Raw genomic sequence first — 27,174 nt, forward strand, 5'->3', positions numbered from 1 at the left:
ATCTTTATCATAGCATTTGTGTGGCCTACGCCCAGCTCTCTCTCTCTCTCTCTCTCTCTCTCTCTCTCTCTCTAGATTATCTCCTCGCCGTCTTCATTCTATACGTCAATCCATCGCTCGCCATATTTTTCCGAAGCAAGAAGGTTTTAATTTTCAAAGCAAACACAAGCGTTTTCATTCAGAATTGAGCAAGAATCCTGCGATTCTCAGCTGCTCTCGCTCTCTAGCTCTATCTCTATCTCTATCTCTCTGGCTTGTTTTCTAGGTAGTTTGAAGCGACGAGCGTTTGATTCCGTTGCGTTTATTGAATTATTATGAGCTGCGTGGCGTGTGTTTATGTGCCGTTGAATGCTTAGTTCGATTCAATGAGATTGCTCTACTCCGTTGCTTCGTGAGAGGAATGGCTTCTGCTCCTTCAATGTCGGGTATGTCTGCTCTTTAACATTTCATTCACTACCCCCCGTTTGGTTGCTGAGAAAACTTAGGAAAGGGAAAATGTCGTTTTTGCTTTTGCTAGCAGAAATGAAGAGCTTAGCTGAGCCAGATAGTTTAATTAGCATCAGTCGGGTTTTTTCTCCTTGGTCCCAAGTAGTGAAAAATTCATGATTGAAAATTTAAGTTGATTTTCTACTCTTAAGTTTTCTTTTCAGCATCTAAATGGACCCTAAAGATGTTTTATTTGTTTAATTCTGGTCCCTTCGCTCCCCCCCTCCTTTTCTTTTGAAGATTTTGAGGTTTTAATTTCTTAATGGATGGGTCTGTTAATTTTGCAGTTCCTGTAGAATGCGTGAACATATGTAAGTTTGCGAAAGGGGATGGGAGTGGCAGGTACGACTGTAGTGTTCTCTCGTGTGCGTGGAAAGCTCCGAGAGTCTTGACTGGGTTCCTTGCGAGCACTGCTCATCCTGTTCATTCTTTTGTCTCACTCCATGAACGAACGAGGAAAAGAAATCGTATCAAATCTGTAAGTTTTTAGAGATGCCCTAAAACTACTACAATTTGGATTCAATTATGCATCGGGATTTAGAGTGGCTATAATTTTAAGCTTTAGGTTTGCAAGCTTGAAGATTGAAGTCATATTCCTGACTATGTAAATGAAAAATTCAGAATTTATTTCTTTTTTGTGATGAATAACTAATACAACTAATTACGTTTTCTATTAATATACTTTTTTCATTGCAAACTCTAATTTTCAATATTTGAAAGATGAAACCATGGAGAAACAGTTCGGTTTTAAGCCCTAGTGAATTTCAGAGTTAGAATAGCTGGGTGCTCTTTCTCCTTGCATTGTAATTGTAACTATCACCTGGATGAACAGATTTGTGTTTCATAAAAGCTCTATGATCCCTTGATAAGTCACATTTTGTTCTGTTTAATTTTATTTGTGCGTGTATGTGAATAAAATTAATCTTGAAAGTTCTTTCATTATCTCCCTTCGGTTTGCTGCTAGAAATGGATGGATTGTGGTGGCAATTGTATTGACATGCTTAATTTTGTGATGTTTTGTACTATCCCCACCCCCCTTTTGACACATAAACTTGATTTATATCAAGATAAAAAAAAAAAAAAAAAAACTCAGCCATTGCAATTCTGTAAGATGTAGCAATGGCATAAACTACATTCTCCCATAAACTAGGAGTATAGGGTCAACTAAACAAAATGTTTGATTCATATATGCTTGGTCATCTTTAAGTTAAAAGTGAGAATGCTTCAAAGCAGGCGACGTAAATTGAATATGGAGTCTCTATTTACTGTTTATGTTTCTGATACTGCCACTGTCCTTTGCCTTGTGAAGAGTTGCGAATCCGTACTTTAACAACTTGATAAGCTGCAGGTGAAATGAACCTGCATTTTCCATGTCTTCTCATTTCCCTTTATTGTGCCATTCAATAGTGCAATTTCACCTATTCAGGCAAATAAGGAGACTTTTGCTCCCTTATTTTTGCTGCCCACTTGAATCCCTCCTGATCTCCTCCCAAGAAAGGATCTCTCACTCAAACTACCGAGCTGAAGTATTTATCTTTAGACTGCCCTTGGATCTGGGTCACATAAACCTGCTTCATTTAGCCACCAACCTGCAGAAATGGCCCTCGAGGTCTCGAGCAATGCACCATCAGTGTAGCTTATCTTGAGAGTTTCCCTGTCACGCCTACCCTTGTTTAAGAAATATATAGACTATAGTTTCAGAAAATTAAAAGTTTCATCAAGTCCTAATGTTTTAATCAAAAGAATCTGTGCTGCTGCCTGCCACAACTGTTCTTGGGCCCTTTGGGTGGCCTAGACTAATCATGTATTTTTAGACTGACATTTTCAGTTGGTTAGTTTGTCTGAGCAAGTTTGATTTCTACATTGCACTTTTGCTAGAGATGTGAAGCCCCTGATGAAAGAAGCTATTATTCTACCAAAGTTTCCAGTACAGTACTTCCTGGCAGACTCTTTAGGTTAAGCTTTCCTTGCGTTGCTTGTGGAAGGTGGCAGTTATGTTGTTCTTCATCCTTACATTCAGAAGCCTTTGACAAGGTTTCTCCTGAAATGTTGTGGGAGGTATGAGAGTTTCGCAGAGCCTGATATTCGTTCAATTATACTTCATTTCTGGAGCTTATGTCATTATAATTCATTTTTATTTTGAAAACAGGCATGTATGAGTTTATAAATGTACCACTAAGAAGGTATATAGTTTTATCCTGTTTCATCATGTTTATATAAATGCAGAGCTGTAAGGTTTTTATGTTTGAAATTTATTTGTTTACAGCTTATTTATTTTGCAAACAGGCCTATATGTTTAAGTTTACTGCTATGTAGGTAAATGATTCTATTCTATTTACTACAAGTTTTAGGATAACATTATATTTGGACAAGTGTAACACTATAAAGTTTTTGACCTGCTGCAAAATTCTGCAGCAAAATTCTTTAGATGTATGTTTAGGCATCAAAAACATTTTATTACTTTAAAAATTAAGGTTTTGAATCTGGAGGCATTCTAAGAGGGAAGACAGTAATCATGGATAATGATTATATGGGTTGAATGCTCTCAATGTTTGTGGTATTGAAGCACAAGAGAACCATATTTTGAATGTAAGAATATTTCTTGATTGGCGCTTAGAAATTACATTGAGCTTTAGTTGGGCCATGGGGAGTCCTGCTACATGGCTAATACAGTTGTTGAAAAAAGATTATTATCTGGGCTGCAAAAATCAAATGTGAGCTGAAACTAAACTGAAACTTGCAATATCATGCCTAGCAACTTCTTAGAAAACTAGTTGAGACACATGATGTGTGCTTGCACACCCCACAGTTTCAGATTTATTCTTTTTCAAGGTAGATTGGAGGTTATGAAGATAATGGAGAAAATTCAATTGATATTTTTTAAATAAAATAATTTTCTTAAATTACTAACGATTGTCATTTACTTGACTCTGTGTGTTGTATACGTGTGCTAGTTTGTGCAAGATCATTGCATGTTAAATAATTTGTTCATAAACTAATATTCAATCTTAAAGAGTGATGATAGAACTTATTTGTAGGTTAATCCATTTAATAGAGTGGAGAATTTAACTTGGGATATAGTTTTAAGCATATTTTGTATATCTTTTGGCCCATTAGAGGCTTACACTATGCTTGGGCTGCACAAATGGGAGGTAGTCCATCTCCCATCACTTTCCCTCCCTACAAATTCGAATTGAGACCTCTGTGAAAGTCCTAAGCCTTAACCATGGATGTCCCCATAGGATTAAGATGCCTAGTTAGAAAAAAAGAACTCTCAGAATGTGTGTGTGTGTGTATATATATATATATATATAGAAAAAAAAAAAACTCTCAGCATATGTATATATTTGGTGATGAATGGCATGCAGATCTAGCAATGTAGGATAATTTGTGTGGCACTTGTTGCTTCTAGGATATAGAAAAGGCTTAATAATTCTATAATTCTATAATCAAGGGATTATGAATCTATTTGACAATTATTCATGCATGTTTTAGAAAAATTAACGGACTTAAATTCTAACATACCAATTGAAGTTTAGAAATGTTCAGGGAATAAAGGAAGTATATAGTTAACTAATCTATTCAACTCTATTATTTAAAAAAAAAAGAAAATGCTAGAGGAATGGATAAAAAAACATGTTAATACCTAATACAAAAACAAAGGCATTATTTAGAATTGTAATAACTATTGTAGAATTCAGATTATGAGTCATACAATGAAACTGGAAAAAATTAATTGAACAAGACTAGAAATGAGTGTTTCAGAGAATCAATTTGATTTATGTCCTAGAGATCAACAACAAAAGCTATTTGTATTTTAAGAAGATTAATGGAAAGTTTAGGGAAGAGGAGAGGGATTTGCATATGGTTTTTATTGACCTAGAGAAAGCCTATGATAGGGTACCTAGGGAAGTTTTTTGTTGGGTTTTCGAAAAGAAGGGAGTATGTAGTAGGTACTGAGGTCATTAAAGACATGTATTATAGAGTGGCAATTAGTGTTACGATGTAGGAGGGGATTCTAGATAATTTCCAATCACAAGAGGCCTATGTTATAGTTTTTTTTTGAGCCCTCATCTTTTTTTCTTTAGTAATTGATGAACTCACTAAGAATAATCCAAAACGAGATCCCTTGATATATGTTTGCAGATGATATTGTCTTGATTGATGAAAGTAGGAGCAGAGTGGAATCAAAGTTAGAACTATGGAGAACCGCTTTAGAGTCCAAAGGCGTTAGGATAAGTAGAAATACGACAAAATATATGAAATGTAATTTCGATAATATAAGAAGTAGTATTGGAGATAAGATTAAACTTGATAATTAAGAAATTAATAGAACTAGTAGATTTTGATACCTTGGATCTATTATGCATACGGAAGGAGAAATTGATGAGGATCTAATACATAGAGTTAAAGCAGGATGGTTAAAATGGAGGAGTGTATTAGGCGTGTTGTGTGATCGTAGAATATCTTTAAAATTAAAAGGAAAGTTCTATTAGGTGGCCATAAGGCCAGCCATGCTTTTATGGATTAGAGTGTTGAGCAATTAAGAAACAATATGTGCAAATAGTAAAAGTTGCTAAAATGCGAATGTTAAGGTGGATGAGTGGTATAACATTAAAAGATAAATTGAGGAATGCACTGATTCACAATGGACTTGGCATGGCACCGATTGAAGACAAGATAAGGAAGGGGCACTTTAGATAGTTTGGGCATTGGAAATGTACACCAAGCGGCGCACTTGTGAGGAGGAGTGTGTTAGTTATTGCTTTTGGCATAAAAGGAGGTAAGGGTAGACCTAAAATAACTTGAATTAGATAGTGAGGAAGGACTTAAAAACACTTAAGCTAGCTGAGGAAAATGCCCTTTATCAGGTGAATTAACGGAAAAGGATTCATGTAACCAACCCCACCTACTGGGACTTAAGGCTTGTTGTTATTGTTGTTGAAAGGACTCAAGTCCTCTTTTTCATTTTTTTTAAATAAATAATTTCATCTTCCTTGAGCCTTTTGTTCTACTTCCGTAACTTTGTTAGAAACTACATTGAACACATCAAGACTTGGTTTGATGAGAACCTAATGATTCTTCACAATGGCAGACCAAACATTATTAATTATTTTCTATGTAGCTATAATAAGTTAATAAATAAAAGGGGTGAAAAAGAAAAAAAAATTCACAATATGTTCAAAATAGAAAAATCTCAAGGAGGATACCTTGCAATGATAGAGCAATCAATTTTTACAACTCATGCTTGTAATCTATTATATGTTGTTTATGCATTAGGGATCTTGGGTTTGTGTCTAGTTGTGATAGTTCCCTAGGACACAAAGCCTGGGGCATGAAGCATTTGCCTATGAAGCATTTGCTTATTCCTTATTACTTATAAATGATTTCTTTATCTCCAATGCTCGGTCAACTAATAGCAATGAAATCAAAATTTAAATTATTCCTAGCATCCGGATCTAATGGTGTGTAAATCCTTAGATGGTAAGTAAGGGCTGGGCTATCAAGACTTCTCTACTACTATTGATGTAGTGTCTGCTGACTGAGTCTTGAATTAGATTGGATAGCTGGATGGAGAATTTAATTAGTAGTTGTGTAAGAAGTGTAAGATATTTTGTATACACTATAGACTCACAAGAATCTCAGAGTGCTTTGGCATTCAATCAATATTAGATTGAATGGATAATTGGCTTTTAATTTTTATTTATAGAAAAAGCACAAAAAGAAAGAATTTATTTTCGATAACTCCTAGTTAATATACTTAAAAATGGAATAGACTGTCTCCCGACTATCTAAGTGAAACAATCAGAAGACAGTAAGGTAAGGATTAGATCAAATGGGAAGGAAATAGAGGTATGTGCTAGATAGTGATCTATTTGGATTCTATATGTTTATGTCCTTTGCTTATGAAATGAAAAGCAACAAAAGAAAGATCTAATTATTCTTATATGATTAATTAATAAAATAACACTCTCTTGATATTTCGTGATATTTCCTTGATACTTCAAAGGGTGTCACTGTGTATTTTGCTTGTGCTTAATCTTTCCCGATTCTACTAGAAATCATATAGGAACTTTTTATAAGTGGATTTATTAGATTGGTTCATCAATAATGTTGGATCATAAGACCTTTTTGACTCTGTGCCATTGATTCCACTATTATTAGTGAGCAATAACGGAATAATCCCTTCATATTCATAGAAATAGGAGACATAATTCACATGGATATAGTCAGTCTCGCTTGGGCTACTTTAATGGTAGTCTTTACATTTTCCCTTTCACTCGTAGTATGGGGGAGAAGTGGACTTTAGAAGTACTACTAATTGAATTGAGAAATCAAATAGTATTGATTGTTTTATAGATCATTCCGCAATGCAAAATGTTATTGAATTCAATTTCAATAGTTAAATAAAAATATTCTTTTAGAAATTCCATTGGATTGTAGTGGAGTAATGTATTATTAAATGTATTATATGAATAATATCCTTTCAATTAAACAGATATTTCAATGATTCCCATGTTCGTATTTCGAAAGTGAAAAGAGATCAGATACATATTTGTTCAGTTGATGGCTACCTAGCTTTTGCATGGTAAATTCCCATGAGTGCATGTTACAAATTATGTTAGCAACATGTTTGATCAAAAGAGATTTTTTTTTTTCCTTTTTTTGTAGAGTGAAAATTTAATTAAGAAAAGAGATCAAAATATGAGGATGAAGTCATAAACATCCTCATCCACAGAGCATAAATAGGAAAGATGAAAATTTATAAATTTAAAAAAAAAAAAAAAAAAAAAATCTTCCAACCTTTCTTTGTCTAAAAAAAAAAAAATTATAGTTTTGCTATAGCAATTGGAAGCTTCCCAACTTTCCTATAACTTCCAACCACTATGGTCTAAAAACTTTGGCCTTATGTGCAGCCCATATTAGGCCCTTTACCTCCAGTCCAAGAACCATACACCCACACATTCTGATATAGGGCTGTGTCCATATCAAATTGACCTCCATAAAGAGAGGCACAACAATACCGATAACTTTCTTAATGGTGGATGATAAAATCTCTATGGAAAAGACATTAAACTTCTCAATCTCACAAACTCCACCCAGCTCTCTCATAGTATGATGGTCAATATAACATCGGTGGTTCTAATGAGATTAACCAGCCAAGCATCTTTAAGTCATTTTAGGGCAAAAACTTGTCTTGCCACCTCAGTAATATCTTTAGAATTTCCTACAGCAATATTTTCCCGAACTTGATTGTTGCTTTGATTTGGTCACCACTAGCGAGCTTTGATTTGATTCGCTAAAATGAAAGTGGAAATTTCTAGAGGGCAAGGGTTGTAGCAGGATGGGATAAGAGGGGAGAGGAAGACTGTTGGATTTGATGACCAGGGAGCAGAAATAACACTTGAGAAATGAGGAAATCGATGGGTAGGAAATGTTCAGGCCTATGTTTGGGGAAATTATGTTTTGTCACAATAGTTTCATTAGAATGATGTATAAGGATAAAATTGGCATTTCATCTTTTGTTTTCATGCAATGACCAAGAAAAGTCCTTCTTGCTTTTAGTAGTAGTAACTTCACATAAGGTTTTGTGTGTGTTTTGTTTTTCCCCCCGCGGGGCGGGGTGGAGGATGCTGCATTTCATGGCATCTTGGAATTTTCTAAGAGACATAGGCATGGTTAGATTTAAGAGAAGAATTGAAGAAATGCAAATGGGCTAGTTCGGAAAAGGTGGGGGGATGGTGCATTTCATGGCATCTTGGAATTTTCTAAGAGACATAGGCATGGTTAGATTTAAGAGAAGAATTGAAGAAATGCAAATGGGCTAGTTCGGAAAAGGTCATAGGCATGTTTTTGAGAATGAGAGATTAGGTAGGAGATTGAAGGGCTAGGGATATAGATGTAATTGAAATATACTTAAAAGATTAAGGATATTATTGACATTATGAAATTAGGTAGGAGATGGAAAGGTTAGGGATGTGGATGTGATTAAACATAATACTTAAAAAATTATAAGGGTACTATCAGCATTATGAAAGTCGCCATATGAGGACTACCATGAAAATAGGTTTCGTCTTTTAGGAGTAGTTTAGTATGTAAGCATGACCAGATTGATGCAAGACTGGATTTCACACTTTAAAGACAGGCTCTGGAGTGTTGATTAAATTCACACTTTGGAGTGGTTTCAGTTTGGATTTCCAAGAAACTGTGGTAAACATTTAGGATTAGGATTGTTGATAATGAAAGTGAATTTTCTTTAAATGTCTTGTCTTGTGCATGTTTTCTGAGAAGGAATTATGAAACTTGTTTGTTTATGCATGAAGCTAAAGCTAATTGAGTAGAATAGGCCTTTTGATTTTTTTTGTTTTGTTTTGTTTATTTTATTTTATTTTATTTTTGGAGCAACAACAATAGACCAAGCTTTAAGTCTTAGTAGGTGGGTCAGCTAATAAATTAAGATGTATAAGGAGCCTTGTGCTCAGGGTGTTGCAATTTTAAAAATAAATTTAGAGAGTTGAGGTACTGTAGACTTTGTTATAAATCTCCACGACCTTTTGAAAATTCTCTCTCTTTTGAGACCCAGTGTATATTTAATTTGGGCCTTTTAGTATGTATAGAATTGCCTTTAATTCTTTATGAACTCTTAACTCATTGCTTGTCATCCAGCCTGTCAGACAAATATGTCTGCAAGAAATAATTGACACAGTGAGATTGTTTATTTGTCAATAGGCGAGGTAGGTCTGATGATATCTTCTGTCTATTTTGTCTTTTGTGCCACAGGATCTTAGACCCACCATTTCTTATCTCCCACCTAAAGAATTGGAACTAGTAAATGATGCTCTTAAGGTAACCCATTGAACAATGGCAAGAAATATTGGCTTGCTTTTTATCGTGAAGCTATTCCTTTCAGATGTTGCCTACATTTCAGTTTGGTTTTTATTTGATGCAGTTGGCTTTTGAGGCACATGATGGCCAAAAAAGACGCAGTGGCGAGCCCTTTATTATTCATCCTGTTGAAGTTGCCCGTATCTTAGGAGAACTTGTGAGTCATGCACAATTGGAAAAATATCCATATTTGACATTTACTTCATCTTGCAATCAATCATCCAGTTTGTTTGCCATCATAATTCCAGGAATTGGACTGGGAATCAATTGCTGCTGGATTATTGCATGACACAGTTGAGGATACAGATGTTGTGACCTTTGAAAGAATAGGAAAGGAGTTTGGAGCTACTGTACGCCACATTGTAGAAGGAGAGACTAAGGTATGTTTTATTTGTCAATGTTGATCAATGGGGCATCTTTTTGCTTTGATATCCTTGCTTTTAAGTTGATTAAAGTTGTTCCGGGTCTGATCACACTTTGATGTCATTTTCTTCTGTAATTAGGTTTCTAAGCTCGGAAAACTCAAGTGCAATAAGGAAAATGATTCTGTGCAAGATGTAAAAGCTGATGACTTGCGGCAAATGTTTCTAGCCATGACAGAGGAGGTTACCTACTCATTTTATTCCCATCAATGCCAGTGTTATCAATATTGTCAACCAATTTGGCAGCTAAAAAGCTGTTGTTTCAGGTCCGCGTTATCATTGTTAAATTGGCTGACAGATTACATAACATGCGCACTCTCTGTCACATGCCCCCTCATAAGCAGGTGGTACCATGGTATGATTTTTAGTGTAATATTTAGTCTATTTTATTCTTATTTAACAATATCGTTTTGCTTTCAGTCCAGCATTGCAATGGAGACATTGCAGGTCTTTGCTCCTTTGGCAAAGTTGCTAGGGATGTACCAAATTAAGGTATGGAATTGTGCTTTGTATAGTATGGCTGAGTCAATTGCTTCTGAATTGCTATTGCTAATGCTGTCTGACCATTCATATGCTGTCAGCATATCAAAACACTGGACTGAGCCTCATTATTATTACAACTTCTGTATTCTTATTTTTCTTCTCCAATGAGAGAATTTTGACCAGATGTTGGATCCATGAAATCTGAATGTAGTAATTCATTAGTTAATTCCATTACAGAAGTTGAATTTTGTTAGATTACCACTTCACCTGAAAGCTCAAGCTGTTAGGTTGTGGCCAACAATGTATATCAAGCCTTACCAGTCCCCTGCACGTGCAGCCTGGTTGCTCATGGAGAGATAGGAAAACATAAGTAACACTTGTTACAGGGAATAAGATATTGTTTAACGAGCTAACAATAAACATGGGTAAGAAGACTACAGGCCCTGAAATTAGGATGTATTCCAGAGAGGGGGGTGAATTGGGTTTTTTAAAAATTATTCACGGAATTTTAAATACTTCAACCCTTAAATATTCAACTTTCCAATATGTATATATGTATATATGAAGATATACAGCAATTAGAACGATGTTAATTACAAGCCTTTAGATATGACTATGAATATACAAACTGAATTTACAATAAGAGATAACACATTCAGTTGAGCACTTGTTCGTATTATAATTTTCAGCTTAATTCAAGAAGATTCACAGTAATGTACTCAAGAATGAATTCAGTGATTGATTTATGCCTTAATGAAAATCAATATTAAGATCTAACTTTCAGCACATGTATTTTCCTTCAAAACAGATTTTGTAAAATGCTTGTTTAGCTTCTGTACATATACTTCATTCACAAAATATGTTCACAAACAAGTTAATCCTCAGATTATTTATTTTCAAACTCAAAGTTGTAAATCCTTTTGAATGGTCAAATCAATGCTTCGCTCATACAATTAATACATATTTGATTTCAAACAAAATATGTTCAGCAAGTTCACTATGTTTAACAAAATTCCTCTTTTCAACAGATTTTCAAATATTTAGCTCAACCTCAAATGTTCAACAAGATTTAATATTGAGCACGAGATAATATTCAGTAAGTTCTTATAAAAATAAAATCATGCACGCAGTTTATAACTTGAAGAAAATAAAAAGAGTAGGGAAGAGGAAGCTGAACACTGTTGTTTTTACAAGGTTCCGACGCAGCCTACGTCCTTGCCTCCAACAACACGCTGCGAGGATTTCCTTTACCAACTTCGTTACCAGATGAAGTTACACCCTCTCTCCCTCAAAGGTGGAGTTCGCCTCTCTAACGAGAATCCCCTTTGTTAGGCAACGATTCAATCCCTTGAACCATGAAAAATACATGAAACAGCAAATACTTGCTTGTACAAGAAAATACTCCTTAAACGAGCAGATTAGTACAACGTTAGATTCAAAAATAATACTTCAAAAACAATATGAAAGTTGAAGCTCGAAGTTTATCACCTGAAATCTGATTTACATGTGTGAGATTCAAAAGAACAGATCAGAATTTCTTCTTGTTCGCAGGAAGAACACAGCAATAGAGTAAACAGAAAAATATGCATGCCGTTTGTGTTCTCTCCGTATATTCTTACCGTAATGTGCGAGAAAAATAAGTTTATATAGTGCACTAGGGTTTCAAAACCTTTCCTTTGAATTTTATCTCAATTTGGAAAACATTCACGCAAGATTTGGAAACAAGTTCAGTGTTGTTTAACGTTTAAACACTCGCATAAGTCGCCTGTCCCCAAGGGGTCAGTCGCCTATGCTCTTTAAAATCAACGTATTCTGAAAGTCAGAATAAGGTCAGTCGATTGTGCCCGATAGGTCAGTCGCATGTGCCTATTCTGTTTGAATATTTTCAAACACAGAAGCACCACAGTCGTCTAATGATTCTTCATCAGTCGCCTGTCCTTTCGGCAAACTTTTTTTTCAATGATTTTTGGTTCCAAATTTAATTTATTCATTTGAAAACTCATTTTGGACTTTGAGAAAACATTTTCCATGAATAAAATTAGGTATCTAAGTCCAATGACATTTCCTAGGAGCTTCAATCAATCAGTATTGAGTTTTGAAGTACTTACATGAGACTTTCATATGATTTTCCTATCTTAGTGTCTATGTCTTCATGTTGTGAAGCTTCCAATATGTCTTCTAAGCTTTATGCACTACTTCAATGAGCTTCATGTCTCACATGACTTGAACTTTCATGTTTCTCATGTCTCATAGCCTTGAATGTGGTTTTCCATTCAGATTCTTCAAATATATCCAATTGAAACCATAAGATCAATTAAGTCTTGAAACTTATACTCACAAAGACATGTTAAGTAACCTTGATTTGTCATCATCAAAATGAGATTAAGCCTTGTTAGGCCAATAGGTCCAATACCTTGAGCCAACCATGGCTCTGATACTAGGTTAGACTATGATTTCATCTAAAAGCTTAAGTTGCTAGATTGTGAGCGAACAATATATATTGACCTTTGGTTCTCAAATTTCTTGTCTTTCATTTCCCCCCATGTGAGCTGTACAATTGTTAATGGTGACAGGTGAGAGTTTTTGGTTCTGGGAGGATCTTTGGTTTGTGTTTGGGTTTGTTCTTTGTTTTTTTTTTTTCCTCCTGTTTTTATCGTCATATAGCTTTTTTCATGATTATCCGTTTTTGTCATCTTTCCATTCTTCATGGTTCTTCTATTGTGGAGTTTACCCTTGTGCGGGAGAATTTCAGTTCTTGGAATTTTTATTTTCCAAAAATCATGAATTAGAGGGAGACTCATGATCTTATTTAGTTGTTGAATGCCCTTCATTTCTTTTGTCTTTTTGTGGGGAGTGAAGTAGGAGATGGATATCGGACTCTCCTAAGAATATTTTTTTTAAGTCATTCTTTGCCCATTTTATTCATAATCTAATGTCTGCTTCTTTCCATTCTAACTCTTTTATTTGAAAGTCTAAGCTTCCCTCTAAAAATCAAGGACTGCAGTCCTTCAATGAATCAATGTTAGTGATCTTTAACAGAAAATAAGACCAAATAAAGCTGTGTCTCCTGATGTCTGCCTACTTTGTTACTAGAAGGATTGAGTCCATAGAAGCCTTTTAATAACGCCTTGTGGATCAAAGTGACCATCGATCTTTGAATTTATTCAATTTAGCCATTATTGTGTGATCAAATTTACCCAAGTTGGGTTCAATCCATTTGACTCAACCCAATTTGGGTTGAATTAATCCAATTACGAACAGTAGTAACTGCATTGTTCCAATTTAAAGATCAATGGTCACATTGACCAAGGTTCTTTCTTTATTTTTCTCAATCAAAGCCCTTAAAAGGAAAGTGAAGACATGTCCACAAGAGGTAAGGAAAAATCATTACTCTCCAATAAACAGCAAACTTGTCCCCTCATTCTGGTGAGGATTAGTCCCTAGAAGCTGCTGACTTGTGGAAAAGGGCGAGCAGTGATTGGTGCTTTTGGTGGGAGTGTGATGCAAGAATGTTAATATCTCTGCTATTCTTGTTGATCAGAAAAGGTATAGGGTGGTGTTTTTGGCGTCTCTTTGGTGTTCTGCTAAATGGTTTATGGTTTCTTCAGATAGTTTCATTGACTGATCTATAGAGGGACCGCAAGCTGTTCCCAACTTGTTGCTTTACAACTATTATTATTATTATTATTATCACTTTCCTTCTTTTTCTATTATTGTTTTCTCTTTAGTGGAGGATATCTTATACTCCTTTTTTGTAATCTCCTTTTTTCTTATCTTATACTCCTTTTTGTAATCTCCTTTTCTCTTAACATAAATCAAACTATTTTTGCTTTTTTTTTTTTTTTTTTTCACAAAACAAAAAGAGAAGACAAGTCACCGAGGAGGTGCCACTGAAGTACAATGTAGAGGGACCAATCAACAAAATAACTTAGTCAAGGGAATCTATAAAATATCAAAAGTGGTCTAAAGAAGGGTTTGTACAGGTCAAAAAGCAACCATCCAAAATAAACAGGAAACAACTCTTTAATTGAATTACATGGAGCTCTTATCCTTCAAAAGTTCTTTTCTACTCTTCCCAAATACTCTACATCAAGCAAAAAGGCTTGAAATGCAATACCTTATATCTTCTTTTCGCCACTTTAGTCCCTTTTGAAATTTGATGCCATCCACAGCATTTTCAGGAAGGACCCCAAGACACAGAAATCATGTTAAGTGCCAACATTGCAAAGCTATATTGCCTCAGGCTAATTAAGCAGGTTGTGCATTAGCTTCCCATCTTGTTTATACATGCAACACTAACAAAAACAGTCGTGCGCTTAATGAGGTTGTCTATAATAAGAATTCGGTACAAACTGTTGTCCAAACAAAAAAAGTTACCTTAGAAGTAGCTTTTGCAACCCAAACTACTTTCCAAGGAAAAATGAGGGCATTATTGCGTATGAAGCTTCATAGAATAATTCATTATGAAGAACCTGGAACCATTCAAAGTCCATTAATGAACCAATGTCTTCAACAACCCCCACAGTTGGGCTTGAGTAAAGCAACCCCAAGATATTCATCGTCTATTGCACCCACTTGTCATTGAAATCTCTGTGCAATACATTCCGAAAAGTCTTTTGTGCTATCCTTCATATAGTCCCCAACTGTGACTTCTCTACGGTTGCTACACAAAAAGAGGATGAGGAATGCTTCCTCATACTTCAAGTCCTCACACCTTCAGAAGTGCTCCCTGTTATCATTCCTACTATGAGCCTAGTACCACAATAGGAATTATTTCAGCATGCCCTTCCAAATGGTTTACTCAATACAAACAATCCACTTCTAAAGAAGACAATTCTCCCCATAATCAACCATTTTTGGCAGCCACAACTCTTCTTCTAAATTTGTCATGCTTGCAACAAAGCCATTTACCAGCAATTGCAATGTTAAAGGTGACCAGTCAATGCAAATGACCCACTTCTGAAGTAAGACCGGTCTGCCCAGAGTAAACCATGTTTGGCAGCCAAACCTTTTCTCCTAAACCTGTCCCACATGCAAGAGAATCTACAAATCCCTTTATCAAGGACTGCAATATTGAATATTTCCAATTTCCTAGCTCCTGAACTATCCTCTCTAAATGGCTGGTACACCCTGGTCTATGGATAATGTCCAGTCTTAAGTATGACAGACTCAAATTTGGACTCCTTACCTTTCTAGTTCATAAGAAATTCCTGTCTTCTCAAGCCTCCCAACTACTGAGGCCAAGATATTGAAAAGGGGCTGGAAGTATGTGGGAACTGGGAAGATTCAAAGACTGTTATTTACCGAAGCACGTATTCAACCTGCGAATGTTAATTCAAACCTGCAAGTCACCTATGAAATGAAATATCCATGCTACTGATCCTATACCTATCGTTTGTACAGAAGGCCAAGGTATGTAGTTGGCAATATTTCAACCCCAGAACCCAAATTGGAACCAAGGATCTTGATCTGTGCACATCTGTGAGTGGAAACAATGCAAGTTCTCCTAAATTCATTTGCGACCCACAGTGCTCCGGTCTATGGATACTGTCCAGTCTTAAATCTGACACTCTTAACTCAGCCATTATCTTCAGTTTTCACTCAGACTATTTTATTATTTAGTTAGAAGATTAAGATTTTTCCTTGTGATATTGCGTCCCCTACATTCTAGTAGTTTTTTCCATGGTTCCTTTAGTTTTTTTTAATTATAATCTTGTTTGACATTTAGTTTTTCTTGATAACATGTGGTCTGGATTTGAATCAGTATTTGTACCTTTTCCTCTACAATTATACATGTTATTGAGAAAAAAAAAATTGATAAATCATAATTTTATTTCAGTCTGAACTTGAAAATCTATCCTTCATGTACACAAATGCCCAAGACCATGCGAAAGTCAAGAGAAGAGTTATGGACCTCTATAGGGAACACGAGAAAGAACTCATGGAGGTAATATTCTGTTGTGTGTGTTTATCCCTGCTACACGTTTAAGAATGCTAATTGTGAAAGTTGGCAAAGTTTTGATCCTAATGTTTTCTTATCAATTTTGTCTCCACTTAGCAAGCCTTTTGCATGTCTTAGGCAAACAAAATTTTGATGGAAAAGATTGAGAATGATGAGTTCTTAGGCCTCATGGCAGTGAAGACCGAAGTTCGTTCTGTATGTAAGGAGCCCTACAGGTCAAACAATGAACCTATCTAGTTGCATGCTTGTTTTTCATTTTGTTAATATCATGAATTTATTTTTTCTTGTTTTCATTATGTGCTATAATTATCATTCTATTTTGTTTTATTTTTTAAAGCATGATAAATTATTATGCCTGTTGCCTGTGAGTTTGAAGGTGAAACGACATATCCAAAAAGTAAGCGTGGCTGAAATGAGAAAGTAAGGAATGATACATCCATAGTCAGCTAGGACTAGCATCTGTTTAAGATAAGGGAAGGGCAGCTAAAGATTTGGTTTGGGCTGTTAAGACCAAATAATGTTGTGCTAGTTGGAGAGTGATTTAGTCCATACTTGAAATTAGAGGCTACGGGAGGTAGAATGGTAGACTTAGTGTAACTTGGACTTAATAAGAAAGGATTTTTTACAGCACTATTAACTATTAGAGGACATTGCCCTTGATCATGCTGAATGATAGAAAAGGATTCATGCGATCAGCTAATGGGATTTTACGGCTTCGTTTTTATCTCTTTGTTCAAGGAGTTGGTTGGTTTCTATGTTAAATGTTAGGGAATGGTGATGTGGAACTTCTCGATTCAAATGGCAATTTGATGCATATGGTGATCATGAATAATGAAGGCCCATCTGTGCAGAATACTTGTGCAGTAAAATTAGATAATTAATCAGATAGCTAGTTTCTAAATTTGGTCATTTCTAGATGGCTAGACAATATTTACTGACCTTCAGATGTCAAGAGCCTTGGGTTTGTACTGCCTAAATTTTGGAGTAAAAGCTTGTGTATTATTTTCTCCCTTTATTTGATGAAAGGGGATACCTCCAAAATTTGGCTTTTTTCAGCATGATATTCTCCTTGATGCAAACAAGGAAGGCCAACAAACATTATATTATAAATTTAGCCATGATTAGTCGTTCTGGAAATCTGGGACATGATGTCATGTCTTTGATTTTTGAAGTGTTAAAACTGACACAGGATGATAAATGACAATAGGTCAAAATGTGACTGAGAATAGTTTCAGTACTTGAAACTTGTAAATTTGGCTGTGAAGCTATACAATTGAAATCTAGCCTTGTCATTGACGTGGATAAACTGGGAGTGGTTGGGGTAAATTAGTGAACTCTGGCTTGCAAGTGATAGTGAACTAAGTGAAGTAAAAACAGAGGGAACTACAAGAAGAGTGGGGGAAACCTTAAAAAGTGAGGACACTTTGCTGAAATGATGATGACCAAATCTTTTCTGATTATTTTCCCTTTTGTGTATTATTCACCCTTTTGTGTACCAATTTTTTTTTATTTCTGCATCTTTGATATTTTGTGTGGTAATGACATTTAAATTATTCCAACTAAACGAAGAGAAATTTGGCCTAGTGTCCCTTCCCCTGGCCAAAGGGATTCAGATTCGACTATCCTATGGGGAGGTTCCGTGTGCATGTTATACCTATCAAATTTGGAGGAATTTGAGCACAATTTATGGAAAATTCCACAATGGCACTTTTTTCTCCTTAAAAACGTAAGTCTTCATTATGCGTGTGTATCTATTTTTTGGGGTGTGTATCTCGTTCAAGTTCCAAATTTCTCATTCAAATCAGAATGAAAGATCATGTCATGTTATTTTACACTGCATGTTGCATCTGTATTTACAGGGAGAGGTTAGAAATACTCAATAAAATGCTGAAGATGTGAAATAATCTTAAAAATTACTTTATGCTTGCAAACTGAGATATCAGGTGTAATCTCTACCCTCAGATCAACTCCATGGATGATATTCATGTTGTTGTTGGGTGACACAGGTGTGCATTTGATGTGGCATTGATTGCACATTTGCACCTGAATGATCTGTATTTACAGGGGGAGGTCAGAAATGCTCAATAATACACTGAAGATATGAAATAATCTTTTTAAAAATGACTGTAAAGTGTACACTTGCAAACTGAGATATCAGGTTTAATCTCCACTCTCAGATCAACTCCATAGATGATATTCATACTGTTGTTTGGTGACAGGGGCATGCATTGATGTAGGATTGATTGCACAATTGCACCCGAATGACTATTCTTGGGGTCTTAATAAAGCAGTATAGATGATCTTTAGCTTGTGATGACAAGTTCTTGTACTTTATGTCCTGTCATATTTTTTTGTATAGGAACTCTCTTTTCTGTTCTAAGTCTCTGTCTTGGTTATATTATTTTATAGTCTCTCTTCACACAATATTGTTAACACTGTTGCTGCTGTGAAATAAAGATTCTTTTCCTCCTTTTTATTTGCAGTATTTATAAAGCTGTGCTCAAATCTAGAGGTTCAATAAATGAGGTCAACCAGATTGCACAGGTTTTGTTGTGATATATGCCTTGAAATAACTTGGAAATGTTTGATGATGAAATTGGCCTGATGTTTTGTCTTTTGCTTCTTTACATATCGCTGGCCATCCATTATTCCAGCTTCGTATTATTGTAAAACCAAAGCCATGCATTGGAGTTGGGCCTCTATGTAGCGCACAGCAGGTGGATGGTCATTTCATGGGCATTTTCTTTCTTTACCACCTCTATACATTGTCTCCATTATGGCTATATCACTGTTTTGCCTCATGCAGATTTGCTACCATGTTCTTGGGCTGGTTCATGGAATCTGGACTCCTGTTCCTCGCTCTGTGCGTACTTCTCTCACTTCCTTTGTTAGGATTTTTTATCTTCAGTGATGGAAAAAATAATTGATTTTTTATTGAAAATTGTTACCGTTTTTCTGTAACAGATTAAAGACTACGTTGCAACCCCAAAGCCTAATGGCTATCAAAGTCTGCATACAACTGTAATCCCGTTCCTTTATGAGAGCATGTTCAGGATGGAAGTTCAGGTCAGGGGTGCCCGCTACTTTTACGAATGCAAATTTATCTACTTTTATTTTCTCTTGTTGCTATGTTTTTCATTGCTTTTATAAGTTGTGAGCCTAGGTGTTAATCATTTTAAGTCTAGGATCATTTTGTTTCTTTGGATCATTGGCTTGAATTACAGGTAATTTATTCTGTTCCATTTTCAATTTATCTACATCTTGGCAGATAAGGACTGAAGAGATGGATCTAATAGCTGAGAGAGGAATTGCTGCTCATTATAGTGGGAGAGTATTTGTTACTGGTTTAGTTGGACATGCAAAGCCTAATGGTAGAATTTCAAGAGGGAAGCCAGTCCGTCTTAACAATGCAAACATAGCTCTCAGGGTATTTTGCTGTCCTCTGGGTCTTATTGTCATTGCTAACATCTTTTTTCAAAGGAATTCTTGGTAAGTCCTTTTAAGCCACCTGATTTCTATGCTAATTTTATGGATGAAGTCACCTCTTTCCTCCAGATTGGCTGGCTTAATGCAATTAGAGAATGGCAAGAGGAATTTGTTGGGAACATGAGCTCTAGGGAATTTGTGGACACTATCACAAGAGATCTGTTGGGTAGTCGTGTTTTTGTATTCACACCAAGGGGTGAGGTAAGAGGACAGGTTAGATTCTTGAGAAAATTGTGTGGTTCATTGTCTTAATCATCCTTCTAATATTATCTACAGATTAAAAATCTGCCAAGGGGCGCAACAGTTATTGACTATGCTTATATGATACACACTGAAATTGGCAACAAAATGGTGGCTGCAAAGGTTTTTCCTCCCTTCTGATTTGTAAATAATTGTATTCAAATATGAGACTTAATCATAGCTATATTTTCTTTTTTTTTTAGACAAAATGTGGACCTTGTTTATTTCATTGTTTTTCAGGTCAATGGTAATCTCGTTTCTCCCACACATGTTCTTGCGAATGCTGAAGTTGTAGAGATTATTACCTATAATGTTAGTATTTTTTTCAACCATCATTCTAATTTGCATTTTTGCTGAATGTGTGTAAAATATTTCCACCTAAACCAATTTAAATTCTCTTGTTCATGTTTCGTATGGCTGGTTTTCATATTAAAAAAAACATGGTGGCTTGAATTTCTTAGGTATGTGAAAAAGGCACTGCAGTTCTTACTCAGAACTTATCAATCACATTTCAACATGGTGGACATTTTTGTTGTGATGGCGTGGTTTAGTGGAGCACAATATAGAGGGTCTGTGATCTTTGGAAGTTTCGAAATGTATACCTAGACTGTGTTAAACCAGAGAAATCAGATCAGTGATAGTGAGGAGTGTATAATCTTTATAAAATCACTCAACATAATATTCATTGCAGGGTTAGAGTGGATTCTATCTATTTTTGGAAGTTTAATTGTTTTATACTTTTAGTGATAATAATTTAATCCTGCTAAAAAAATTTGTGACACTGTTGAAACATTTCTGATGGCCACATAATGAAAATGACAACATGTTTTATGTATTGTCCCCTCTGCTATAATTTTTAGAAACATATTAAAATTTTTTTTTCTACTATGTTGTGTAAAAAGTAATTTTCATTAGTCTTTCTAGACAATGTAGATTACTGATCTTCCATGTGTTTGGTGGTGATAGCTTTCTCTCGCCATGTCTACATTTTTTTCATGACTTGTGTCTTGATTCTGCGTCTCTCAAAGATCTCTGTTGTAAATAAATTTATAATCATTAAGCTTATTCATTCTGTTGGACATTCTACGTCTTATGTGGAGTTGTGTGGCAACATTTCACTACCTTAATAATCCCTCTCGTTGCTGCTTATCTATTGCCTTTGGCTGCTTTACTGGATCACTGATGGCTCACAATGTGTGTTCTATCAGGCATTGTCAAGCAAATCTGCTTTCCAGAGGCATAAGCAGTGGTTGCAACATGCAAAGACCCGTAGTGCCCGGCACAAGATTATGAAAGTAAGTTTTTCATTATCTGAAGTATGGATCGGATTCTTTTTTCGCGTCTGCTCTGTAATAAAAAATTTCATGTTATGTCTAGTTTTTGAGAGAGCAAGCTGCACTATCTGCTACTGAGATAACAGCTGATCGAGTAAATGACTTTGTTGCTGATCCTGAAGAGGACAGTGGATCCGGAAAGCTACCAGACTATTCCAAGGGGTTCAAATTTACATGGAAGAAAATGCTCATGAATGTAGCAGAAATGTCATCCTTGAGGAGGATTGGTGAAGATGCATTTCATGTTCAAAATAATAGTGTCCCAGTACCTAAGGTTAATGGGAAACATAACAAGCACATGCAGCATATGAGTTTGAAGGCCACGGAGGAGCAATTATCACAAGGAAATGGTGTTGCCAAGATGATACAAGCTAACATTCCCATGTATAAGGAAGTTTTGCCTGGTCTGGTAAGTTGGCAAACTAGGAAGGTCGCCTCCTGGCATAATCTAGAAAGGCACTCCATTCAATGGTTGTGCATAATATGTATAGATCGGAAAGGTACTTGTTTCTTTCTTTCTTTCTTTCTATTTTCCTTTTTTTTTTTTTATTAATTTTTATATTTTCATAAATAGTGCTCACGTTTCTTATATTCCCCTTTGCTATGACAAGTGGTGCTTTGAAAAATTTAATTTAAGTTTTATGTACTTTTATGTTAGATTTGTTTGACAAAGAATATTTTTGTCTTCACCTAAATGCCTAAGCTTTTAGGTGTAGCGATTCTTCAATAACAACAACAAAAAGCCTTATGTCTCACTATGTAGGGTCGGCTATATGAATCCTTTTCTGTCAATTCACGTGATTGAGGCATTTTCTTTAACTAACTTAAGAGTTATTACATCCTTCCTCACTACCATATTTCAAGTTATTTTATGTCCATCCCTTTCTCTTTTAGTACTAGTTACAATGAGTAGCTCGCTCCTTCTCATTGGTGCACTAATTAATCTAAATTTCAAATTCCCAAAGCATCTAAGCCGCCCCTTCCTTACCTTATCCTCTACCGGTGTTATGCCAACTTATTGCAAATATGTTAATTTCTGAATTTATTCTTTAATGTTATACCACTAATCCACCTTAGCATGTGTATTTTGGTCACTTTCACTATTTTGAATGTGTTGTTTCCTAGTTGCCCAACATCAGATCCATAAAGCATGGGTGGTCTTATAGCTGTGCTGTTGAACTTCCCTTTTAATTTTAATGGTATTTTATGTTCACATAGCATAATTGACGCACTCCATTTTACCCAACTTGCTGCTTTGGCTCTATGTACTACGTCCTCTTCAATTTCTCTTTGTGCTTGCATAATATATGCAATATCTCAAAATCTATTAGTGTTATTGATTTCTTGATTATCAAGTTTAATCTTGTCATAATTATTTCTCCTTACACGGATAAAATTGCATGTTATATATTTTGTTTTATTTCTACTTATCCTAAAATCTCTAGATTTTGAAGTTGTTCTCCAAAGATCTAATTTAGATTCTGTCCTGCTCTTACTTTCGTTAATGAAAATAATATTATTTGCAAACAATGCACGCCATGGGATCCCGTTTTGGATATTCTAGTAAGTTCATCAATCATTGGTGCAAACAAATAAGTTTTTAAAGTAGAACCTTGATGTAAATCTATTGTAATTGGAAATTTTCTAGGCTCTCCTCTTGCAGTCCTTATGCTAGCCGTTACTCCATCATACTTATCTTTAATGACATCAATATATTTGTTGCATGTTCCCTTCTTTCCTAAAATCCACCATAGAACTTCCTTAGGTATTCTATCATAAGCTTTCTCTAAGTCAATAAAAACCATATGCAAGTTCTTCACTTTTCTCTAAACTTTCTATTAATCTTCTTAGTAGGTAAATAACTTCTGTTGTCGATCTCCTAGGCATAAAATCAAATTAATTTTCTAAAACTCTTGTTTCTATTCTTATTCTTTGCCCAATTACTCTTCCCCATAGTCTTATCGTATAATTGACAAGTTTAACTCCCCGATAGTAATTATAATTTTGAATATCACTTTTGTTTTTGTAAATAAGTATTAATGTACTTTTCCTCCATTCATATGGCATCTCCTTGGTTTTTACTAAGTGTTGAATAGATTAGTTAATCATATATTTCCTTTATCCCTTAGACATTGTCAAACTTCAATTGAGATGTTATTTGGTTTTAAAGCCATCTTAACTTTAGTGACTAATTTTGTGAATGAATATTCAATTTTTCTTCTTTTCTTCATTTATTACTTCTAGGCTTAAGCTTTCAATTTGGTTTTCATGAAACAAACTTATTAAAATATCTTTGCAACCTCTCTTTTATGTTTTTTTTTATTCTAGTTGTCAAGATGTTATCATTCTCATCCTTTATGCATATTACATTCCCTAAATCGTTGCACTTTTTTTTTCTATAGTTCTAGCTAGTTTATATATGTCTCTTTCCCCTTCTTTTGTATCTGGTTTTATATATAGATTATCATAAGCTGTATCTTTAACTTCATTAACGACCTTTTTTGCCTCTTTTTTGCCACTTTATACTTTTCAATGTTTTCTACATTTCTATACCTTTGACATGTTCTTTACCAAATTCCTTTTGTCTGACTGCTTTTTGGACATCTTGATCTCACTAGTAGCTTTTTTTGCTGCTCGAGATTCTTCCTTTTGGTTCACCTAAATTCACTTTCTCTATATTTTAATAGAATTAGCCATTCTATTCCACGAAGTGTTTGATGTACTTTATCCCTTGTTGTCCAATCACCATCCTTGATCAATTTACCTTTAAATTTTGCTATATTTTCTCCCTTCATACTCTGACACCAAATCCTCTTGCATTGACTTATATTGCCCTTCTTCTTCCGTTTCTTTGTGCAAATATCTAAAACTAAAACTCTATACCATGAAGTCATGTGAAGTCAAGCTTTCCTCTAGGATAACTTTACAATACTCACAAGATAAATGACCCCCTTCCTAGTTAAGAAAAATCTATTTGACTTTCATTTTATCCACTCTCAAAGGTTATTGTGTTCCTTTCATTTCTTAAAGTAGGTATTCATTATAACAAGATCGTATGATGTGGCGAAATTTTAGTATTTCTGGGCTTATTTTATCTCCATATCCCCTTCCTAGTTAAGAAAAATCTATTTGACTTTCATTTTATCCACTCTCAAAGGTTTTTGTGTTCCTTTCATTTCTTAAAGTAGGTTTTCATTATAACAAGATCGTATGATGTGGCGAAATTTTAGTATTTCTGGGCTTATTTTGTCTCCATATCCATGGCCTCCATGTTCCCTCTCATTACCCTTTCCAATGTGCCCTTTCAAATTAGTTTCTATGAATGTATTTTCAGACCTTGGCATCCCTTGTATAATAGCATCCATATCTTCCAAAAATTTTCTTTTGAGGTTTTCTGTTTATCCTAGTTGGGGGAAATATGTACTAATGACATTTATTATCTCTTGGTTTGCATCTATCTTTATTTTTATGATCCTATCCCCTATTCTTTTAACATCTACTATATTGATTTTTAGGTCTTTGTCTGCCATGATTCCCACCCCATTTTTATGTTTTTCTTTTCCAATGTACCAAAGTTTAAATCCTGATTATCCAATTTCTATAACTTTTTTCCCCTACCCACTTAGTATTTTGGAGGTAGATTATGTTAATATTTCTTCTAATTCTCTAGCTTTTTCCCTCTACCCACTTAGCATTTTGGAGGTAGATTATGTTAATTTTTCTTCTAATCAAGAATATCAACTACTTCCTTGCTTTTTCCCTAAAGTGCCTATGTTCCAAGTTGCTAGTTTTATCATAATTTCCGCTACTACCTTCTTGACCCTCTCCCATCTAGTATGGCCCTACCTACCCACCCTTATCCGTATTTTACTACTCGAGTGGCCTGAATACAACATGTCACTTGTAGGTTACGCCCTGCAAACAAGCCAAACATATGGTAAGGATTCATATCATAAGATCTGTCAAGTTTGACGCTGGCTGTTAGCTACCTAATGCAACCCTCCTCCTTTATCTGGGACTGGGACTGGGACTGGGACTGGGACTGGTTGTGTGTAGGGATAATTAGGCAATTAAGTGCTATGCAGCTGGAGTACAAGTATCAACCAATTGAAGAAAGATAATAATTAGAAAAAAAAAAAAAGTAAATGTTGTAGTCCTGCACCCGAAAATTAGACATGAAGCTTATGCATATACTTTTGTTTTTGGAAAAATCTGGGGTGTAAAATAGACTAGTGCACAGACTGAAAAACAAAGACTTTGCATGCTCTGCACATGAAATCAAGATGAAAGCCAGTACTACTTTAAAATTTGGATGATGTTAAAGAAGTCAAGTTTATCCTGAAGTCTGAAATTATAGTATTCCTAGACTATGGAAGTTCGACTCTCAAGTTGTGTTGGATTTTAACATAAAATTGCATGTTAAGTTTGAAAGTCAGTAAGTGGTTGATGCAAACAATTATACAAATTCAAAGAATGAAAACTAGATACTCAAACACTAAATCTAAGTAATTTACTCCTCCTCTAACCTACGTCCACTTTAACGTCATATAAAAAGCATTTAATGATCTAAGGTCTAGAGTTTGAACTTTGGGTGTACTTATTCTTGTGATTGAATTTCAGAACGAGTAAAATGATTGGTTTTATCTTTTCTGTGCTTACTACTGTGATGTGCTTGTGTGCGAAAGAGCATTGATAAAGTGTATTATAATGGCTTTTTTAGCTTAAGTGGTCCTTCAATGAAATATGGTCCTTTCTGATGAGCAATTTAATATACAAACCAAATTTCAGGCATCATGGCAGATATCACAGCAGTGTTGGCAGCTGTGGGCATCACGATATGTTCTTGTGCGGTGAGTGGTCAAAATTTAAGGAAAACTCAGCTCTTATTAAGTTTTCAATGAAATCCTTGTCATGCATCTCAATCTCCATTTTCAATGAGCAGGCTGAGATTGATAGGGGAAAGGGTATGGCTGTCATGTTATTTCATGTTGAAGGAAGCCTGGACAGTTTGGTATGGGTACATCGCATTCTATTATGAATCCCTTTATTATATAATTTGGCTTGTATTAAGTATCTGTTTCTTTCACCTCAGGTTAATGCTTGTTCGAACATTGATCAAATCCTGGGTGTTTTGGGATGGTCAACGGGTTGCAGCTGGCCATGCTTTGTAGAGAATCACCAATTTCTTGAATGCTAGTTAATCAGAAGATACGCTTACCCCAGGTAACCCAGCTATCGCTGGCTTGGGTACAAAGTTTTGCCGTTGGAGAAATATGAGATTCATCTGTGAAAAAGATTTTGGATATATGGTTCCATAGTCATCATATATTTGTTGAGAACTCAAACACAAAATAAGCCAGCATCATCCAATCATCATAAATTTGTGGTCAGGACATTGTACATAGAGAAACAGAGCGATAGATAGGGTTGGAGAGTATACAGTGTGCGCCATTGTAAACATACTGTATGGAGATGACAGTGGAGCATTCCCGCGTAAGGGTTTAACAAAGCTCTCTCACTCTCGAAGTTATGTTTGTAATATTTGTAATATGTGTTGTCACTTGTGTTAATCGGACCATTATCAGTAACTAGGGATACTTCTACCCTAATTACGTTAAAATTAGTGTCCAGATTGTAAAGGGAAACGTTCAAGTTTCATCTGTTTTAGAATATCAATTCTTAGAAATAAAAAAGTTCATTACATGGATTTGACAGTTTGAAAAGAGTCCAGTTATTACATATCAAATGAGCTAAATTTTTTTAATCCATACTTATGAAATATACTAAAAATGATTATTATTTAATCTTACAATGAAAATGTATTTGCACTCTATCGCTTGTTTGATGAAATGATAAATGTTTGCATGAACAAGTT

General features: G+C 35.1%; 1 protein-coding gene across 2 annotated transcripts; it reads left to right on the forward strand.

Moving 5' to 3' along the window:
• LOC131155167 (putative GTP diphosphokinase RSH1, chloroplastic) lies at positions 1-27,013 on the forward strand. 2 transcript variants are annotated; one of them, XM_058108115.1, is made up of 24 exons: positions 1-425; positions 774-964; positions 2,365-2,544; positions 9,268-9,333; positions 9,437-9,529; positions 9,621-9,752; positions 9,876-9,977; positions 10,061-10,138; positions 10,215-10,286; positions 16,117-16,224; positions 16,357-16,454; positions 18,723-18,783; positions 18,894-18,956; positions 19,046-19,102; positions 19,204-19,305; positions 19,508-19,666; positions 19,795-19,926; positions 20,002-20,088; positions 20,206-20,277; positions 21,174-21,260; positions 21,343-21,799; positions 26,088-26,149; positions 26,242-26,310; positions 26,392-27,013. In XM_058108115.1, exons 1-24 carry the CDS (start codon positions 401-403, stop codon positions 26,494-26,496), a joined length of 2,658 nt encoding a protein of 885 aa, XP_057964098.1. In that variant the 5' UTR covers positions 1-400; the 3' UTR covers positions 26,497-27,013. The 2 variants fall into 2 exon arrangements, with proteins under 2 accessions (XP_057964098.1, XP_057964099.1); XM_058108116.1 differs by lacking the exon at positions 2,365-2,544 and having other exon boundaries at positions 19-425.
• Positions 27,014-27,174: the final 161 nt, after the last annotated feature.

This window comes from Malania oleifera, chromosome 5, assembly GCF_029873635.1.
Source record: "Malania oleifera isolate guangnan ecotype guangnan chromosome 5, ASM2987363v1, whole genome shotgun sequence".
NCBI lineage: Eukaryota > Viridiplantae > Streptophyta > Magnoliopsida > Santalales > Ximeniaceae > Malania > Malania oleifera.

Excerpts from the sequence above, each read along its gene's own strand:
- LOC131155167 (XM_058108115.1), top strand. The coding sequence starts at position 401 with ATGGCTTCTGCTCCTTCAATGTCGG. Across the intron at positions 10,139-10,214 it reads ACATGCCCCCTCATAAGCAG|TCCAGCATTGCAATGGAGAC; the intron begins GTGGTACCATGG and ends TTTTGCTTTCAG. Across the intron at positions 19,306-19,507 it reads TGTTCAGGATGGAAGTTCAG|ATAAGGACTGAAGAGATGGA; the intron begins GTCAGGGGTGCC and ends ACATCTTGGCAG.